Source organism: Corythoichthys intestinalis, chromosome 4 (assembly GCF_030265065.1).
Source record: "Corythoichthys intestinalis isolate RoL2023-P3 chromosome 4, ASM3026506v1, whole genome shotgun sequence".
NCBI lineage: Eukaryota > Metazoa > Chordata > Actinopteri > Syngnathiformes > Syngnathidae > Corythoichthys > Corythoichthys intestinalis.
The window spans coordinates 2,667,883-2,682,895 of NC_080398.1; the positions used below are offsets into that span (position 1 = coordinate 2,667,883).

At 37.1% G+C, this 15,013-nt stretch overlaps 1 protein-coding gene and 1 non-coding gene across 3 annotated transcripts in view; both read left to right on the forward strand.

Annotated features, from left to right (window-relative positions):
* LOC130915146 (cytosolic 5'-nucleotidase 3) overlaps positions 1-12,188 on the forward strand; it is a 37,356-nt gene extending 25,168 nt beyond the window's left edge. Inside the window, exons 3-8 of one of the 2 annotated variants that reach the window (XM_057834947.1) lie at positions 1,939-2,008; positions 2,093-2,225; positions 3,704-3,793; positions 3,869-4,031; positions 4,114-4,314; positions 11,255-12,187. In XM_057834947.1, the coding sequence (XP_057690930.1) occupies positions 1,939-2,008; positions 2,093-2,225; positions 3,704-3,793; positions 3,869-4,031; positions 4,114-4,314; positions 11,255-11,356 (759 nt within the window). In that variant the 3' untranslated portion in view covers positions 11,357-12,187. Of the gene's footprint in view, positions 1-1,938; positions 2,009-2,092; positions 2,226-3,703; positions 3,794-3,868; positions 4,032-4,113; positions 4,315-11,254 lie in introns of both variants that reach the window. The other variant, XM_057834949.1, reaches the window with a different exon arrangement.
* A 150-nt stretch (positions 12,189-12,338) lies between these two features.
* trnap-agg (transfer RNA proline (anticodon AGG)) lies at positions 12,339-12,410 on the forward strand. The gene has a single exon. It is a non-coding gene; the product is annotated as a tRNA-Pro (tRNA).
* Positions 12,411-15,013: the final 2,603 nt, after the last annotated feature.

Consider the following 15,013-nt stretch of genomic DNA (forward strand, 5'->3'; position numbering starts at 1 on the left):
ATACTTTCAACAGTGAATGACTGTTGAAGAGAGGGAAAACACCATGGAGAGATCAAAGGAGCTGTCTGAGGCCTTCAGAAAGGAGATTGTAGACACTTATGAGTCTTGTAAGGGATTTCGAAAGATCTCAAAAGAATATAAAATCTGCCATCCCACTTTCCGGAAAACAGTCTACAAGTGGAGGACATTCAAAACAACTGCCAACATGCCCAGGTCTGGCCGTCCACGCAAGTTTACCCTGATAGAAGACCGCAAGATGCTAAAAGATGTCTCCAAAATCCCTAAAATGTCATCACGGGACCTACAGCAGGCTCTTGCTGCTGTTAATGTAATAGTGCATGCCTCTACAATCAGAAAGAGACTTTACAAGTTTAACCTTCATGGGAGGTGTGCAAGGAGGAAACCTTTGCTCTCCAAGAAGAAAACGAAGGCCAGACTGAAGTTTGCCAGAATGAATGTAGAAAAAGACCAGAACTTCTGGAATAATGTTGTTCGGACAGATTAATCTAAAATTGAATAACTTGGACACCAGAACAGAGGCAATGTTTGGGTTAAACCCAATACCGCCTTCCAGGAAAAGAACCTCATACCAACTATGAAGCATGGAGGTGGAAGTGCCATGGTTTGGGGATGCTTTGCTATAGCAGGACCTGGCCAGCACACCATCATAAAATCCACCATGAATTCTATCGTGTATCAAAGGGTGCTTAAGGAAGATGTGAGATCATCTGTGAAAAAATTAAAGCTGAAGCAGAATTGGACCCTGCAACATGACAAACCCAAAACATACAAGTAACTCCACCAAAGATTGGCTGAAAAGGAAGAAATGGAGAGTCCTGGGTTGGTTCAATGAGTCAAAGGTCAGATCTTAATCCCAATGAGATGCTGTGGGGTGACTTGAAACAGGCTGTACATGCAAGAAACCCCTGAAACATCTCACCGTGGAAAGTATTCTGTGTTAAGGAGTGGGGCAAACTTTCTTCAGAACAATGTCAAAGACCTGGTAGATGGCTACAAAAAGCGTCTCACTGAAGTTATTTCAGCCAAAGGGGGTAACACTAGCTATTAGGCGGTAGGGTGTCCTAACTTTTTCCTGTTGATATATTTTGTCTAATAGATAAAACAATGTTAATTTTTGTTGTTTAGCTGCAATTAAGTCAGTTCCTTTTCGAGATAAAGACATAAATATGTGAACATTTCTTAATAAAGAAATTAATATTTAATAGGGTGTCCAAATTTTTTCACATGACTGTACCATTTCGATAAATAAAAGACAAATTATTTATATGGCCCTTAAATCATAATATAAGGTATCATTTGATTATTATATTGTTATTAGAAATGTGACTGAAAATCCTGCGCCGAAAATAGCTAAAATCGCATTTTCGGTTAAAAGGCCGAAAGTTTACCAACGAAAAGTGTGAAGAACCTTAGTCCTCTTGTGATGACGTCATCAAAACGAGCGAGCTAACACAACTGACTCACACCAAACATGTCTGTTGGGTAACGTTGAATTAGGCGCTATTTGTGAAAAGGGGGCGTTAAACCGAGGCTTATTGGACCTTTTAGTTTTCAAATTGCATGATAATACACTGGCGCTTTTATTTCCAATACAAAAACTCCAACACAAACTGTCTGTGAAATAGAACGCTGTCTTTGTAGTAGCCTAGTAGTAATACGTAAACTGTCCAGCATGTGTGTATACTGCCATTGTGCACGGCTTGTATGGAGAAAACATGCCAGCATGACAAATTTGGACTGAAACAGCTCTTTTGGGATGGGGAAGAACTAAATAAGATCCTCAGCACCCCGTGCTGTGAGTGGCTTCCAGCACCCCTGAGCCCTACTAATAAACACTTTGAGTGTCTAGTTTGTTTGTTTTTTCAAGTTTGCCTTCATGTTTAAATATTGATATTCATGTGTTTGTTTGCTCTTCAGATCATCACCGACTTCGACATGACGCTAAGCAAATTTGCCATCAACGGCAAACGATGTCCGTCGTGCCACTGTGAGTTCTGCTTCATAAAATCAGCTGTTAAATCTCACATTTTTAGCGTATGTTTAAGCGGCGCGTGTTTGTTGGTGCTTCCAGACATCATGGAAAACTGCCACCTGGTGTCGGAGGAGTGTCGTCAGAAGCTGCTGCAGCTCAAGAACAAGTACTATCCCATTGAGATAGACCCAAATCTCACCATGGAGGAGAAGTACCCTTTTATGGTGGAGTGGTGAGTTGCTTTGTAACGGCGATGGACGTCTAATTTCATTTTTAAATGTCCACTAAACTTAGTTAAAATGAGTTTAACTGGAGTAGACGTCCAATCCATTGGAAGTGGGAGGGATTCGCTGCCAACCCGCCCACTCCCAATGGATTGCATGTCTATTGCTGTCAATTTAGGCCAGCAAATGTAGGTCTAAATCTTCCTTTTTGAGCTTCTCAACACAAAATATTCTTTAATATTCTTTTTTGATGTTAGTTGTTAATTTATTTTTCCCCATTTTTTGCTGGGTGGGGGGAGCACTAAGAAGTGCAAATCAAATATTGTATTCAGTTTTATTGAATTTGTAAATTTTATTCAAATCGTTTCCTAATGTTTTAAGACTAAATAGCAAAAAAGAAGAAAAAAGTTTTTAAAAATGTTCTTTTTTACTTTTTTTAAAAAATACATGATTTTTTTTCATCTATTTAAATTCAAAATTTTTTTAATAGGGAAAAAAAAAATATTCTGTGATTATTTTATTCGTATTTATTTAAAAATAAATTAAAAATGGAAAACAAATATTCATTTCATTTAAATTTAATTTGTTAATTTTATTCAATTTCAAAGGTTTTTTTTAAATTAAAAAAGCAAACTTTAAATATACTTTTTTTTTTTTTACTTTGTATTTTTTTATTGATTTCTTTTTAATATTTTTAATCTTAAAAACAAAAAAAACTAAAATATTGTATTTTAAATTGTTATTTTATTTATTTATATGAATAAATTAATAAAAACGGCAGTGAAAAAAATTTAAATATTCGTTAAATTTTTATCTTATGTTGACTACAAATGATTTTTAAATTTTTATTTATTTTTTTGGTCCATTTTTTGGGGGGCAGTAATCAAATCAAGTATTCAGTTTTATTAAATTTGTACATTTTGGATGTATTTTTTCCTTATGTTTTTGTATTAAATAGAAAAAAGGGGATTTTTTTTTTTTTTTTTTTGAAAAATTTTTGATTTTTTTTTCATCTTTTAAAATTCAGTATTTTTTTAAATTGGGGAATAAAAAATGAAAAAATATTCTGTGATGCTTTGTGTTTGTATCTTAAAAAGGAAAAAGGAAAATAAATATTTGAATTGTTAATTTTTTTTTTTTCAAGGTTTTTAATTTTTTAAAAAAATTTAAATACCTTTTTTTAATTTTAATTTTTTTTAATTGATTTCTTTTTAATAGTTTTAACTTTAAAACCAAACAAAAAAATAGAATATTTTATTTATTTTAAATGTTTTATTATTATTTATTTGTAAAAATAAATCAGTAAAAATGGACGGGGAAAAAAACAGTAAATATTCTGTACATTTTTATCTTTTCTACAAATCATTTTGAAAACATTAATTGCCCAACTTTTCTCAGTGCCAACTATATTTGACATCTATTGCCGTCAATCACAGCAACTGAGTTAATGTTAGCAACTCATTTAATGTCCCATCTGTGTGTTCAGGTATTTTAAGTCCCATTCACTTCTAGTGGAACAAAGGATAGAAAAGGACAAAGTGCCACAAGTGGTGCGAGAGTCCGACGCCGCACTTCGGTAACCAAATCATACTATGCTTAGGTGGAATGATCTCATTTTTTCACTAACCTAAATTTTATTTTTAAATTGCAGAGAAGGCTTCGAACAGTTTTTCGACCGTCTGCACGAGCACGACGTACCCGTGTTCATCTTCTCGGCAGGCCTGGGTGACGTCCTGGAGGAGATCATCCGGCAGGCGGGCGTCTACCACCCCAACATTAAGGTGGTGTCCAACTTCATGGACTTTGACGACAAAGTGAGTGCTCGAGACTATACGCGCCTTCTAATAAAAACAAAAAAAAATTTTTGTGTTAAATTGCGTGCGGTTGTTTATTCAGGGAGTCCTCCGGGGCTTCAAAGGCGAGCTGATCCACGTGTACAACAAGCACGACGGCGCTCTGCGGAACACCGACTACTTCAAGCAGTTGAAGGAGAACTGCAACATCATACTGATGGGAGACTCGCTTGGCGACCTCAGCATGGCCGACGGCGTGCCCAACGTGGAGAACATCCTCAAGGTCGGCTTCCTTAATGACAAGGTAAAAAAAAAAAAAAAAAAAAAGTAATGAATATGTATGTGTTTGTGTATATACTTATGTTTATGTGTGTATGTGTATATACAGTGAGGAAAATAAGTATTTGATCACCCTGCGATTTTGCATGTTGTCCCACTTTGAAATGATGGGCGGGTTTGAAATTTTCATGGTAGGTGCTTGTTCACTGTGAGAGACAATCGGGGGGGGAATCCAGAAATTTTATCCATTTATTTGTATTACTGCAAATAAGTATTTGAACAGCTGATAAAATCAGTGTTAATATTTGCTTCAGTAGCCTTTGATGACAATTACAGAGGTCAAATGTTTCCTGGTTTGCACAGACTCCAACAGGGATTTTGCACCACTGATCCACACAGATCTTCTCTAGACCAATTAGGTTTCTAGGCTGTAACTGAGAAACACTGAAGTTTGAGCTTCTGCCAAAGATTTTCTTTTGGGTTTAGGTCTGGAGACTGGCTAGGCCCCTCCAGGATTATGATAGGCTTTTTACGTATCCACTCCTTGGTAATTCTGGCTGTCTGCTTCGGGCCATTGTCATGTTGGAAGACCCAGTCACGACCCATTTTCAATGCTCTAACTGTGGGAAGGAAGTTATTCCCAAAATCTCACAATACATGGCTCTGGTCATCCTCTTCTTAATACAGTGCAGTATTCCAGTCCCATATGCAGAAAAACACCCCCAAAGCTGATGCTACCACCCCCATGCTTCACAGTAGGGATGGTGTTCTTGGGATGGTACTCATCATTCTTCTTCTTTCAAACACCACATAACTCTCTCCCGCCATGACTCTGGATTATCCAAATGGTCATTGGCCAATTTAAAACGGGGCTGGACATGTGCTGGTTTAACCCTTTAACACCTAAGCCTATTTTGGCCGAATTTGCATGCCTTTGATGTTGCCTTTATATTTCAAAGAAAAAACTTTTCACAATGGCCAAGTTGGGTCCCTTTTTTCAGGATAACTTGAACTTCATGTCCGAACTGTTGTTTTCTTCACTGACCAACTTTAATCCACATTTTGGACCCAAAAAGACAAAAAAATCCCAAAATCTTTTTTCTAAATTTGTAATGTTGAAGTCCCACTGACAACCAACATGCTCGACCAACCGTTTTGAAGCTTGATAATTTTTATTTAACTTGCTAGGATAAACATTCAATAGAAAAAAATAAGATTGAATAGTTTTATGTTTGACAATTCAACACAAACAGCAGCTATGGTCCTAGGCGTTTTTGGCCTTCACACATACTATGGTCAAAACATGTTATATACAGTGTAAAAATGTGAGAAAAAAATTATATATATTATCCAACACAAAAAGGGTTTGGAGGATATCTGTTTGTGAAGTTAGGTATTGTACCCATCACCTTAGTAAAGGTATATATGTACATGCAATCCAGCTTCTCGAACACACATCTATATAAAAATTGAAAAGATTCATAGTAAAGAGAAAATAATAAACATTGAAAAATAAGTATTTTCAAAAATATTGACAAGTTGTTCAGTTCAATTCCATTTTTTTAGGCATGCGACCCAATAAAGTTTTATTTATTTATTTATTTATTTATTGCGGACTCAATAAAGTTTGTTTTTGAACATGTCACTAAACTGCGTCACATACAACTTCACACAGCCTACTCATCCGCCGTTTGCGCGCAACTGTCACTTCTACTCGCCGAGACGTCGACAGATCCGAGGAAAAGAATGACAAATATAGCTCATCCTATTCCTTGAGTTAATGAAATAATGCATTAGCTTGCGCTAAATTTAGTTTTCGATTCATTCTGCACGTTTCAAAGTCGCTCGCTGAATCCAACCGGCCGTTGATTGCTACGCGTGTCTCCCTTCCCTTAGTTGGTGCCTTGCTCGTCAATTTATTAAAAATGTTCACATTAGGTTCTTCCTTCTTGACATCACAACGGCTCTTGGAATATGTAGTCTTTTGTGCTGCTTACGGTTTTGAAAAAGGACAAGAAATGATGGAAATATGGAGATAGACACATGGTCCATGCAGCGTTTTAATGCATATTTATGAGTGCAATAAAACAATAAAACTCAAATGACATTATCTCCCGTTTTACTTTGTCGATTGACTTCAAATAAAAACTGGTGTGGACATCAACTTCCGTACTTTCAAACGAGACCAACCACAGGCACGTGGGTGACGTAATTACAGCGTTACGAGGCTTCAAAGATGATATGCGTAAACGTGTCGCATCCGACACGTTCGGTGTTAAAGGGTTAAGCAGGGGAACCTTCTGTGCCATGCATAGATTTAAATCATGAGGTTTTAGTGTATTACCAACAGTAACCTTGGAAATGGTGGTCCCAGCTCCTTTCAGGTCATTGGCCAGTTCCTCCAGTGTAGCTCTTGGCTGATTCCTCATCACTGAGACCCTACAAGGTAGATCTTGCGTGTAGCCCCAGTCCGAGGGAGATTGACACTCATGTTTAGCTTCTTACATTTTCTAATAATTGCTCCAACAGTGGATCTTATATGATCAAGCTGCTTGGCAATTGAGCTGGTGTCTTTGGACAGCTCTTTGGGTATATATACCCTACCCACCGACGTCACAAAACCACGTGTTTGCTGTGTGGTTCCGCCCACTTGTCCGTCATATGTGGAAAAGCTTCGTTCTATACAGTCGCCAGATCCATATTTGATGCCCAAATCGATGTTTTTCGACCCACTGTCTTCGCCCTGTCTGCCTGACATCTGCTACGCTGATATTTACAATTATCTTGTCCACACAAAATCAGCCTATTCTCACGAAAATTTGAAAAACTTCAAGAGCTTGGAGGCTTATAAATACTTCGTTGCTGGTTGGGTGAAACAGGTCCTCGTCCACGAAAATTCGGCAGGAATCTATCTTGTGCTTGGAAAGGTGAGTTAGGAAATTTTCAATTCAAAATCTTTTGTTATTGCTAACATCCACTGTCAAGTCTAATGTATTTCATGTCATTTGTCAATGGAGTTAAGGCTTTTAATGTTTATATGGTTTAGCGATAGCACTCTCACTACATACATACGTGTATGTTGTCGGCGATTAGCCTAGCAATGATCTTAATTGTGGTTATTTGTCAGCCCCGTAGACGAGGCCAGTTTCTTTCACTTGGTACCAGCTAAATATTATTCAAAAAATAACGATGGTGGAAGAAAGGGAAGTCACAAACATCTTGAATTTGAAACTATGTCGTACTACGTCGTATGTTGTCGGCGATTAGCCTCGCAATGATCTTAATTGTGGTTATTTGTCAGCCCCGTAGACGAGGCCAGTTTCTTTCACTTGGTACCAGCTAAATATTATTCAAAAAATAACGATGGTGGAAGAAAGGGAAGTCACAAACATCTTGAATTTGAAACTATGTCGTACTACGTCGTATGTTGTCGGCGATTAGCCTCGCAATGATCTTAATTGTGGTTATTTGTCAGCCCCGTAGACGAGGCCAGTTTCTTTCACTTGGTACCAGCTAAATATTATTCAAAAAATAACGATGGTGGAAGAAAGGGAAGTCACAAACCTCTTGAATTTGAAACTATGTCGTACTACGTTGTATGTTGTCGGCGATTAGCCTCGCAATGATCTTAATTGTGGTTATTTGTCAGCCCAAAACCCTCTAAGTATATCTTAAATGCATCTTACCGGATATAAAATGACTACTACATAGTCTGTGGTGATTTTTTTGGTGCCCAGTTTTCACGTCGAATTGCAGCCGTCCATTTCGCTCTCCTCTTTGGATCCCTCGGAATACGGTAAAACTTCAAGTCTCTCCTTCCATCTTCTCTGTTAGTGCAACCAACAGCCACACACGCATTCACCATTTTGATTATTATTGTTAAGGAGCAGAAAAACACGCCGTAAATAGGAGAAATGTACGTAGCCGTAACAGGTTAACACTATGTTTTGACGGACAAGTGGGCGGTACCATTCAGGAGAGCGGAGTTGTGACGTCACGTGGGTAGGGTCTATACGGTGGACAGGTGTTTATTAAGCCTGTCGCAATATGCAATAATTCCATTTATCGCACGGTAAATAAAAATGAAGGCGGTAATTTTACCGCTGCGATTCATCGCGTGCGGCTGACATGCTGTTAAAAGTTCGGCTTCCTTGTTACCAACTACGCAAAATGCATTTTTGTTCTGGGTCTGGCAAAAAATGGCGCTGGAGCCCATTTGTTACCATTATATCCTATTGTTCAACGTATACCGGTCCCATCAGTGCTCAGGATTGACTGCGGACCATCTCCGCCATGCCGGAGCCCGCCGGATGGTTTCGGCTATTTTTTAGTTTAGTGCAGGTGGAGAGAAAAAAAAAAGAAAAGGTGATGCTTACCATTGAAATGAAGGTGTAAATAATAGCAAAATATAAGCATGGTGTGTACATCCATGAACTGGGTCGACAATAGGGCCGTAGAATGTCGATCTCGGCCGGTGGTCCTCCTCCGTTGGCCAGTCTTTATAAGTTAAGGTGACAGTTTTTATTGTGGTAACATCGCCAAAGAAATCGCCAGCTTCATCAGGTTTCTAATCATTTATTCCATCAACTCGCCAAGTGTCCACTGCTGTTGACGCCAGGATCAAAACCGAAAGTAAAATAACGCTCTCCTGCTCACCGTCAGCCCCGCGGTGCGTTCAGTTAGAGCAAAAAAAGTCCGCCACTTTAGAACCCGATTCGTTACATTACTACAGGTTCTGTACTGTATTATTATTATTATTATTGCTATTATTATATTATTGTTATTCTGATTTTTATTCTTATTTTATTTGTTTTGCTCTTTGTAATTGCTATATGCAATAGTAACAGCAGTAATTATTAAGGATGTAGTGTGGGTTTTTGGGCTGTGGAACGAATTAATGGAATTATAATGTATTCTTATGGGAAAATCCTGCTCGACATGCGACCATTTCGACTTACAAACAAGCTCCTGGAACGAATTAACTTCGTATGTAGAGGTACCACTGTATTACACATGGAACGCCATAGCAGAAGCTATGAGGGGAAAAGTTTTCATTTTGCTAGATGCTTAAATTATTAAGTGGAATTTCTTAAAAAAACACATTTTATTTATTCTGTGTTTCTGTGTAGTATTAATATTGTTGTTTTACTTAAAAGAGGCATGGTCTATTGTTTTTAGTTGTGATTTCTTAAAAAGTATTTTTGAATTTAAGAGTAAACATTGCGTTTAAATGGGTGTACGTGATCTATTAATATAGACTGTATTCTCACAGTGTTATTGTAATTTGTTTAATTGGGAGGTGCAATAATATCGCATATCGGAATAATTTATTTCATAAATTATCTCACACAAAAATTTGTTATCGCGACAGGCCTAGTGTTTATATGCAAGTTACTGCCTCAAACAGGTCAAGAAGTCAGACTCAAAAAGTCCACCTCCACTCCACTTATTCTCAAGTGGAGTAGTGGAGGTGCACTTTTTAAAGGCGACTAACAGGTCTTTAAGGCTTACAATTCTAGCTAAAAGACAAGTGTTCAAATACTTACTTGAAGCAGTATAATACGAATAAATTGTGAAAAAAATCATACACTGATTTCTGGATTTTTTTTTTTTTTTTTTTTGCGGACAAGCACCTACCATGAACATTTCAAACCCGCCCATCATTTCTAAGTGGGAGGACTTGCAAAATGGCAGGTGTTCAACTACTTATTTTTCTCACTGTATATGTATATGTGTGTATATACATGTGTGTGTGTCTGTATGTAAATATCGATTATTTTAGTAGTCGATTAATCTATGAACTAGTTAGTTTGTGTATTCTGATTAGGAACATAAAAAATTAAAATACCTGAGTTTAGCCTCAAACTGCTCAAACAAAATAAATACAGGAAGATCTCAGTACAACAAAAGAGCAATTGGCTAATTTGCATAGCAAAAGTCCGCTAGCTTAAATGCTATAAAACGCTAACTTTTTTTTTTTTTACAATGCTCTTAACAAATCGTTCAAAAACATATTCCCACAAAATACAGCTAAACATACCTATGAAGTAAATTACCAATGCATTTAAAAAAAAACATGAGCTCAAACTAAAACTTACCTTATCGGGTCTTAACAGGGAGCAGCTGGATTCAGCCATGTTAAATGAGTTATGTCATATTCACTGTTGCCTAGAGAGGGTAGTGTATCCACCCAAATCAATACAAATAAAAGCAAACACTTTCAAAACAAACCTTTACATCGCGCAGCACTAGTAAATACAATAATAAACACAATGTATTTATGAAAATTTAAATTTTTCTATTTTGAAAAAAAAATCTAAGTGTATGCACTTTTAATGGTGTTGTTGTAATTGTACAATGACAATAAAGATTATTCTAATCTATTCTGTTAAGTGGGTTACATATTAATAAAAACTATATTTTTAATGTGAAAAAGGATGTACTTGTAATATACATTTTTTAAAAAAATATTTTTGCATTTTTAAAAAAAAATCTTATAATGTATTCATTATTTTTAATACAAAATATATAATCAACAAAAAATATTTACTTCAATGTATTTTTATTATTTGAAAAAATGTAAATGCATTTAAAAAAAATAATTTTTATTCATTCATTATTCTCGTTTTTTTTTAAGTATATTTCACCAAATTGTAAAATCTAGAAAAAGTGCAATTTTTAAAATAATTTTCTTGATTAATTTTTGGTTTTGTAAAATAAAAGTGCTTTTTTAAAAAAATGTTTATCTATTTTGAAGATGGATTTGTAAAAATATTTTATGTATTTTTATTACATTGATTATATTTTAAATAAAGCTAAAAAAAAAAAAAAAGTGTAAGTGAATGCTTATCAAAAAATTTAAGAAATTTCATTTAATTTTTAAATGTTTTAAACGTTTTTTTGTTTTTTTTTAACATTACACTTGTTATAATATTTCCACGCTGGTTTTGTTTGCCCCTCGGCAGGTGGAGGAACGTCTGGACAAATATTTGGACTCTTACGACATCGTCCTGGTCAAGGACGAGACCTTGGAAGTGCCCAACGCCATCCTCCAGAAAGTTCTATAACTCCCTCCTCGGACCACCTTCTTCCAACAAAGCCTTTGTACATTTCCCTAACGGACACTTTTAAAGCGTACTCTTCAAATTGTTTTATATTTTTGTTTGTTTGCGTGACCTACTCTCACTCCATTTTGAGAAAACAAGTCAAGAACTACACTCGATACCAAGATCGTACACGAACAGTACGCACCGAGATTTCGGACATTTGAAATAATCTAAAGAAAACTAAAATGAATTGGAGGAAATGCACTTTAAAATAGGTGTGAAAATCCATAGAATGAATGGAAAAGCCATGTTTACTTCACTTACCGTCGGAATTTTGAAACCCACACCGCTTAGAAGAAGCACTTTATTCTACATCTTTTTGTTGGCTTAAAAAAATTGAATATTTTTTTTAAAAGCACCAAAGTTTAACCTGTTTTGTTTTGTTTCCAATGCATTGGCTGCCATTGACGTGAATAGACGTCTAATTACGTAGCTCTTACAAACGAAATTTTCCAATGAGTTTAGCGCTAGTAGACGTCCAATCCGTTAATTCGCTGCCACCCTCCCACTTCCAACGGATTGGACGTCCGGCGCCGTCAAATTGCAAAAATTTCTACATCTTTATATTGTTTTACATGTGCTGCTATCACCTGCATGTTGCCTTTTCTGAAGAAATAGAAGGAAGCAAATCTATTTACAAAGTTATGAAACAGGGGAAAATGTCATACTGTATTTGTGGACCTTGTGTGGAAATAATTAGAGTTATGTGTTGTATTTTTATAAGCAGATTATGTTTTTGGTGTGGAAAAAAATACAATGTTATGATGACGTTACATGAGTGTTCATTTGTTGTTGTTTTTTTTGTAGTTCACTGAATGGCCGTTAGTCGGCAGTAAAACGCAAAAACTGTAAAGTACTTCCAGATGAGTGGGAAAATGCATATGTGGCAGATGGAAGGAGTTGGAGAAAAAATAGAATGAATATGGAATCGAAGGAGGAATGTGGCTCGTTGGTCTAGGGGTATGATTCTCGCTTAGGGTGCGAGAGGTCCCGGGTTCAAATCCCGGACGAGCCCTACTTTTGGTTGTCTGATTAATAGTTATTTAAACGTATATAAGCAGTAGAAATCTAATATTTTAAGATGTAAGCACACACATCACAACATTTTTCACCTGATTTTGAGGAGCAGCTGAAACTGAGTACTGATCCGATACCATGGCAATTTATTACTAAACATTGCCTACATTTTTTTTCTTGTTTTTTTTGGGAGCTGTTCAGCTTTTGAGAGCAGGGGTGCTCAAATCCAGTCCTCAAGAGCACCAATCAAGCTTGTTTTCTATGTTTCCCTTCTTTAACACACCTGATTCGAACTTGGTAACGATTCGGACAGGGGTTAATTTGTGTCAGATCCTGCCGGAACAAGATCCGGCACCTCCTGATTTTGGCCTCCCTGTGTTCCGGGACTTATTTGGGACGATCCGACACCTCTCGTGTGAAATTTAGAAAAACAAAAACTTTGGAAATTTGTGGCATCTAGGGAGCAAGAAACCAGGATCAAACGGTATTTCAACATGCCAAAAAGACAGTTGCATTTACTGTCTTTAAAAAATAAACGAAGAAAGATGGTTCAAAACTAGTCAGAAAAGGAGCTAGCGCTGCAGCAGCTAGCCAGGTTTACTGACAGCCAGCCGAGCCAGGGCAGTAGGGTGCTACCGTGGCAGCAACTGGCCAGGTTCAGCACCACCTGGTGTGGAGGCCAGCTACAGCGTCAGCAGTTAGCCAGGTGGATCACCAACAGGTGGAGCAAAAGGCTAGTACCCTTATGGGAAATTCGGGCTTTGGCTGCACAAACTTTTTGCAAAGGGGGCCAGATTTGGTGTGGTAACGATGTGGGGGGCCGACCTTGGCTGACATCCTTTACGTAGAACAATATATCAAAGCAAATTTTAGCAAGCCGTTCTGTGTGTCACATTTGCTTTATTATTAAATTAATAATTTCAACAATTTTGCAACTAGCCTTTGTGGCGTTCTCTTTCGACTCTCGGGCTCTTGCGAAATACTGCTGCTGTGAAATTAAACTAGCTTCAAGTTGCTTCAATTTCTTGCTACGTATCTACCCTGTAATCTTGTAGTACATGTCAGCGTGTCTTGTTTGGTAATATCGCCTCATATTGAACTCTTTAAAAACAGCGACTGTCTCTTTGCAAATGAGGCACACACAATTGTTGCATATTTTAGTGGAGAAATAGTCCAGTTTCCACCTATTCTTGAAGTGCCAGCTGTTGCAGTCAACTTGTTTTTTTGTTGATTGTCGCCATTTTTGAAAATTGGGAGTAAAGGGTCACATGTGGTAATGTTGCTTAGAGTGCTGCTGCCTTTTAGTGGGTAAATGAGGAGCAGCATTTAGTGTGTAAGCTACTTCATATGCTTGTAGCAGTACTGCTGACCAATTTATTAAGTCTAGGGGCCGGATGAAATTGGACCACGGGCCGCATTTGGCCCCCGGGCCGGACTTTGGACATGTGTGATTTAGACTGTACATTACTGTAAATCCCACCTGTGGTTATGTGGGAAATTTCCTGTGCTGTGCTGTGCTGAGTATAGCCTAAATAATTTTAAATTGTTGTCATAACATTTATACCGAGGGCGTAGGTTTGCATACGGACGGTAGGGACAAAACACTACCAATTTTTCAGGATGTTGAAATTAAAGATGTTTTGTAATTGTAAATTATTAATCATCCCGATCGATCGGGTCCGATCACGTCATTTTCAAAGTATCGGAATCGGCAAAAAAATAGCGGACATGCCTTTTTTAATATATATATATTTTTAAATTAAATAGTTTTCTAATTGTATTTCACGTTACAGACAAAATCTCTTATACTCGTCCAGAGTCTTTAGTTTTTGCTTAAAGTAGGACTGTCATATTTATCGCGTTAACGTTAAAATATTTAATGCAATTAACGTATGCGCTGCACGACCCACTCACGCATTGACGTGTTCAATCTATAAAGGTGCCGTTTTACCTACCGTAATTTTCGGACTATAAGCCGCTACTTTTTTCCTTCATTTTGAATCCTGCGGCTTATAGTCCAGTGCGGCTTATTTGTTGATTTGTTTGGGTTAATAGGTAACACTTATTTGACAGCAGCATCATAAGACTGTCATAAGACAGTCATAATTATGACATGACACTATCATTGGCATTACTTAATGCTTATGACAGATGTCATTAAGTGTCATCCGGGAAATAATGTTGCTAACTCCATTTATGTCAAGCTTGGATCTTCGACCATCTACATCCATTCAAAAGTGAGATAATTTGCCTGATGACACTAAATGACATCTGTTATAAGCATTCATTAATGCTTATGACAATGTCATGTCATAAATATGATATGATGTCTAATGGCAGTCTTAGGGTACCACTGTCAAAAAAAAAGTTTTACCAAATACCACAAGTAGCAATTAATAAAACAACTGTGACAGTAACTGAAGAAATAATTGGCACACAACAACAATTTTGATTGTTATTTACATCTGTAGCGCTGCAATGCATGCTAGGAGGCATGTTGGACAACAACAGTGTTGACAGCAGGTGGCAGCAGAAGTTGACTGTCTCCTCCAAAGAAGCACTGATGGCCAAATGAAGCAATGAAGCTTTGCAGCTAATTGG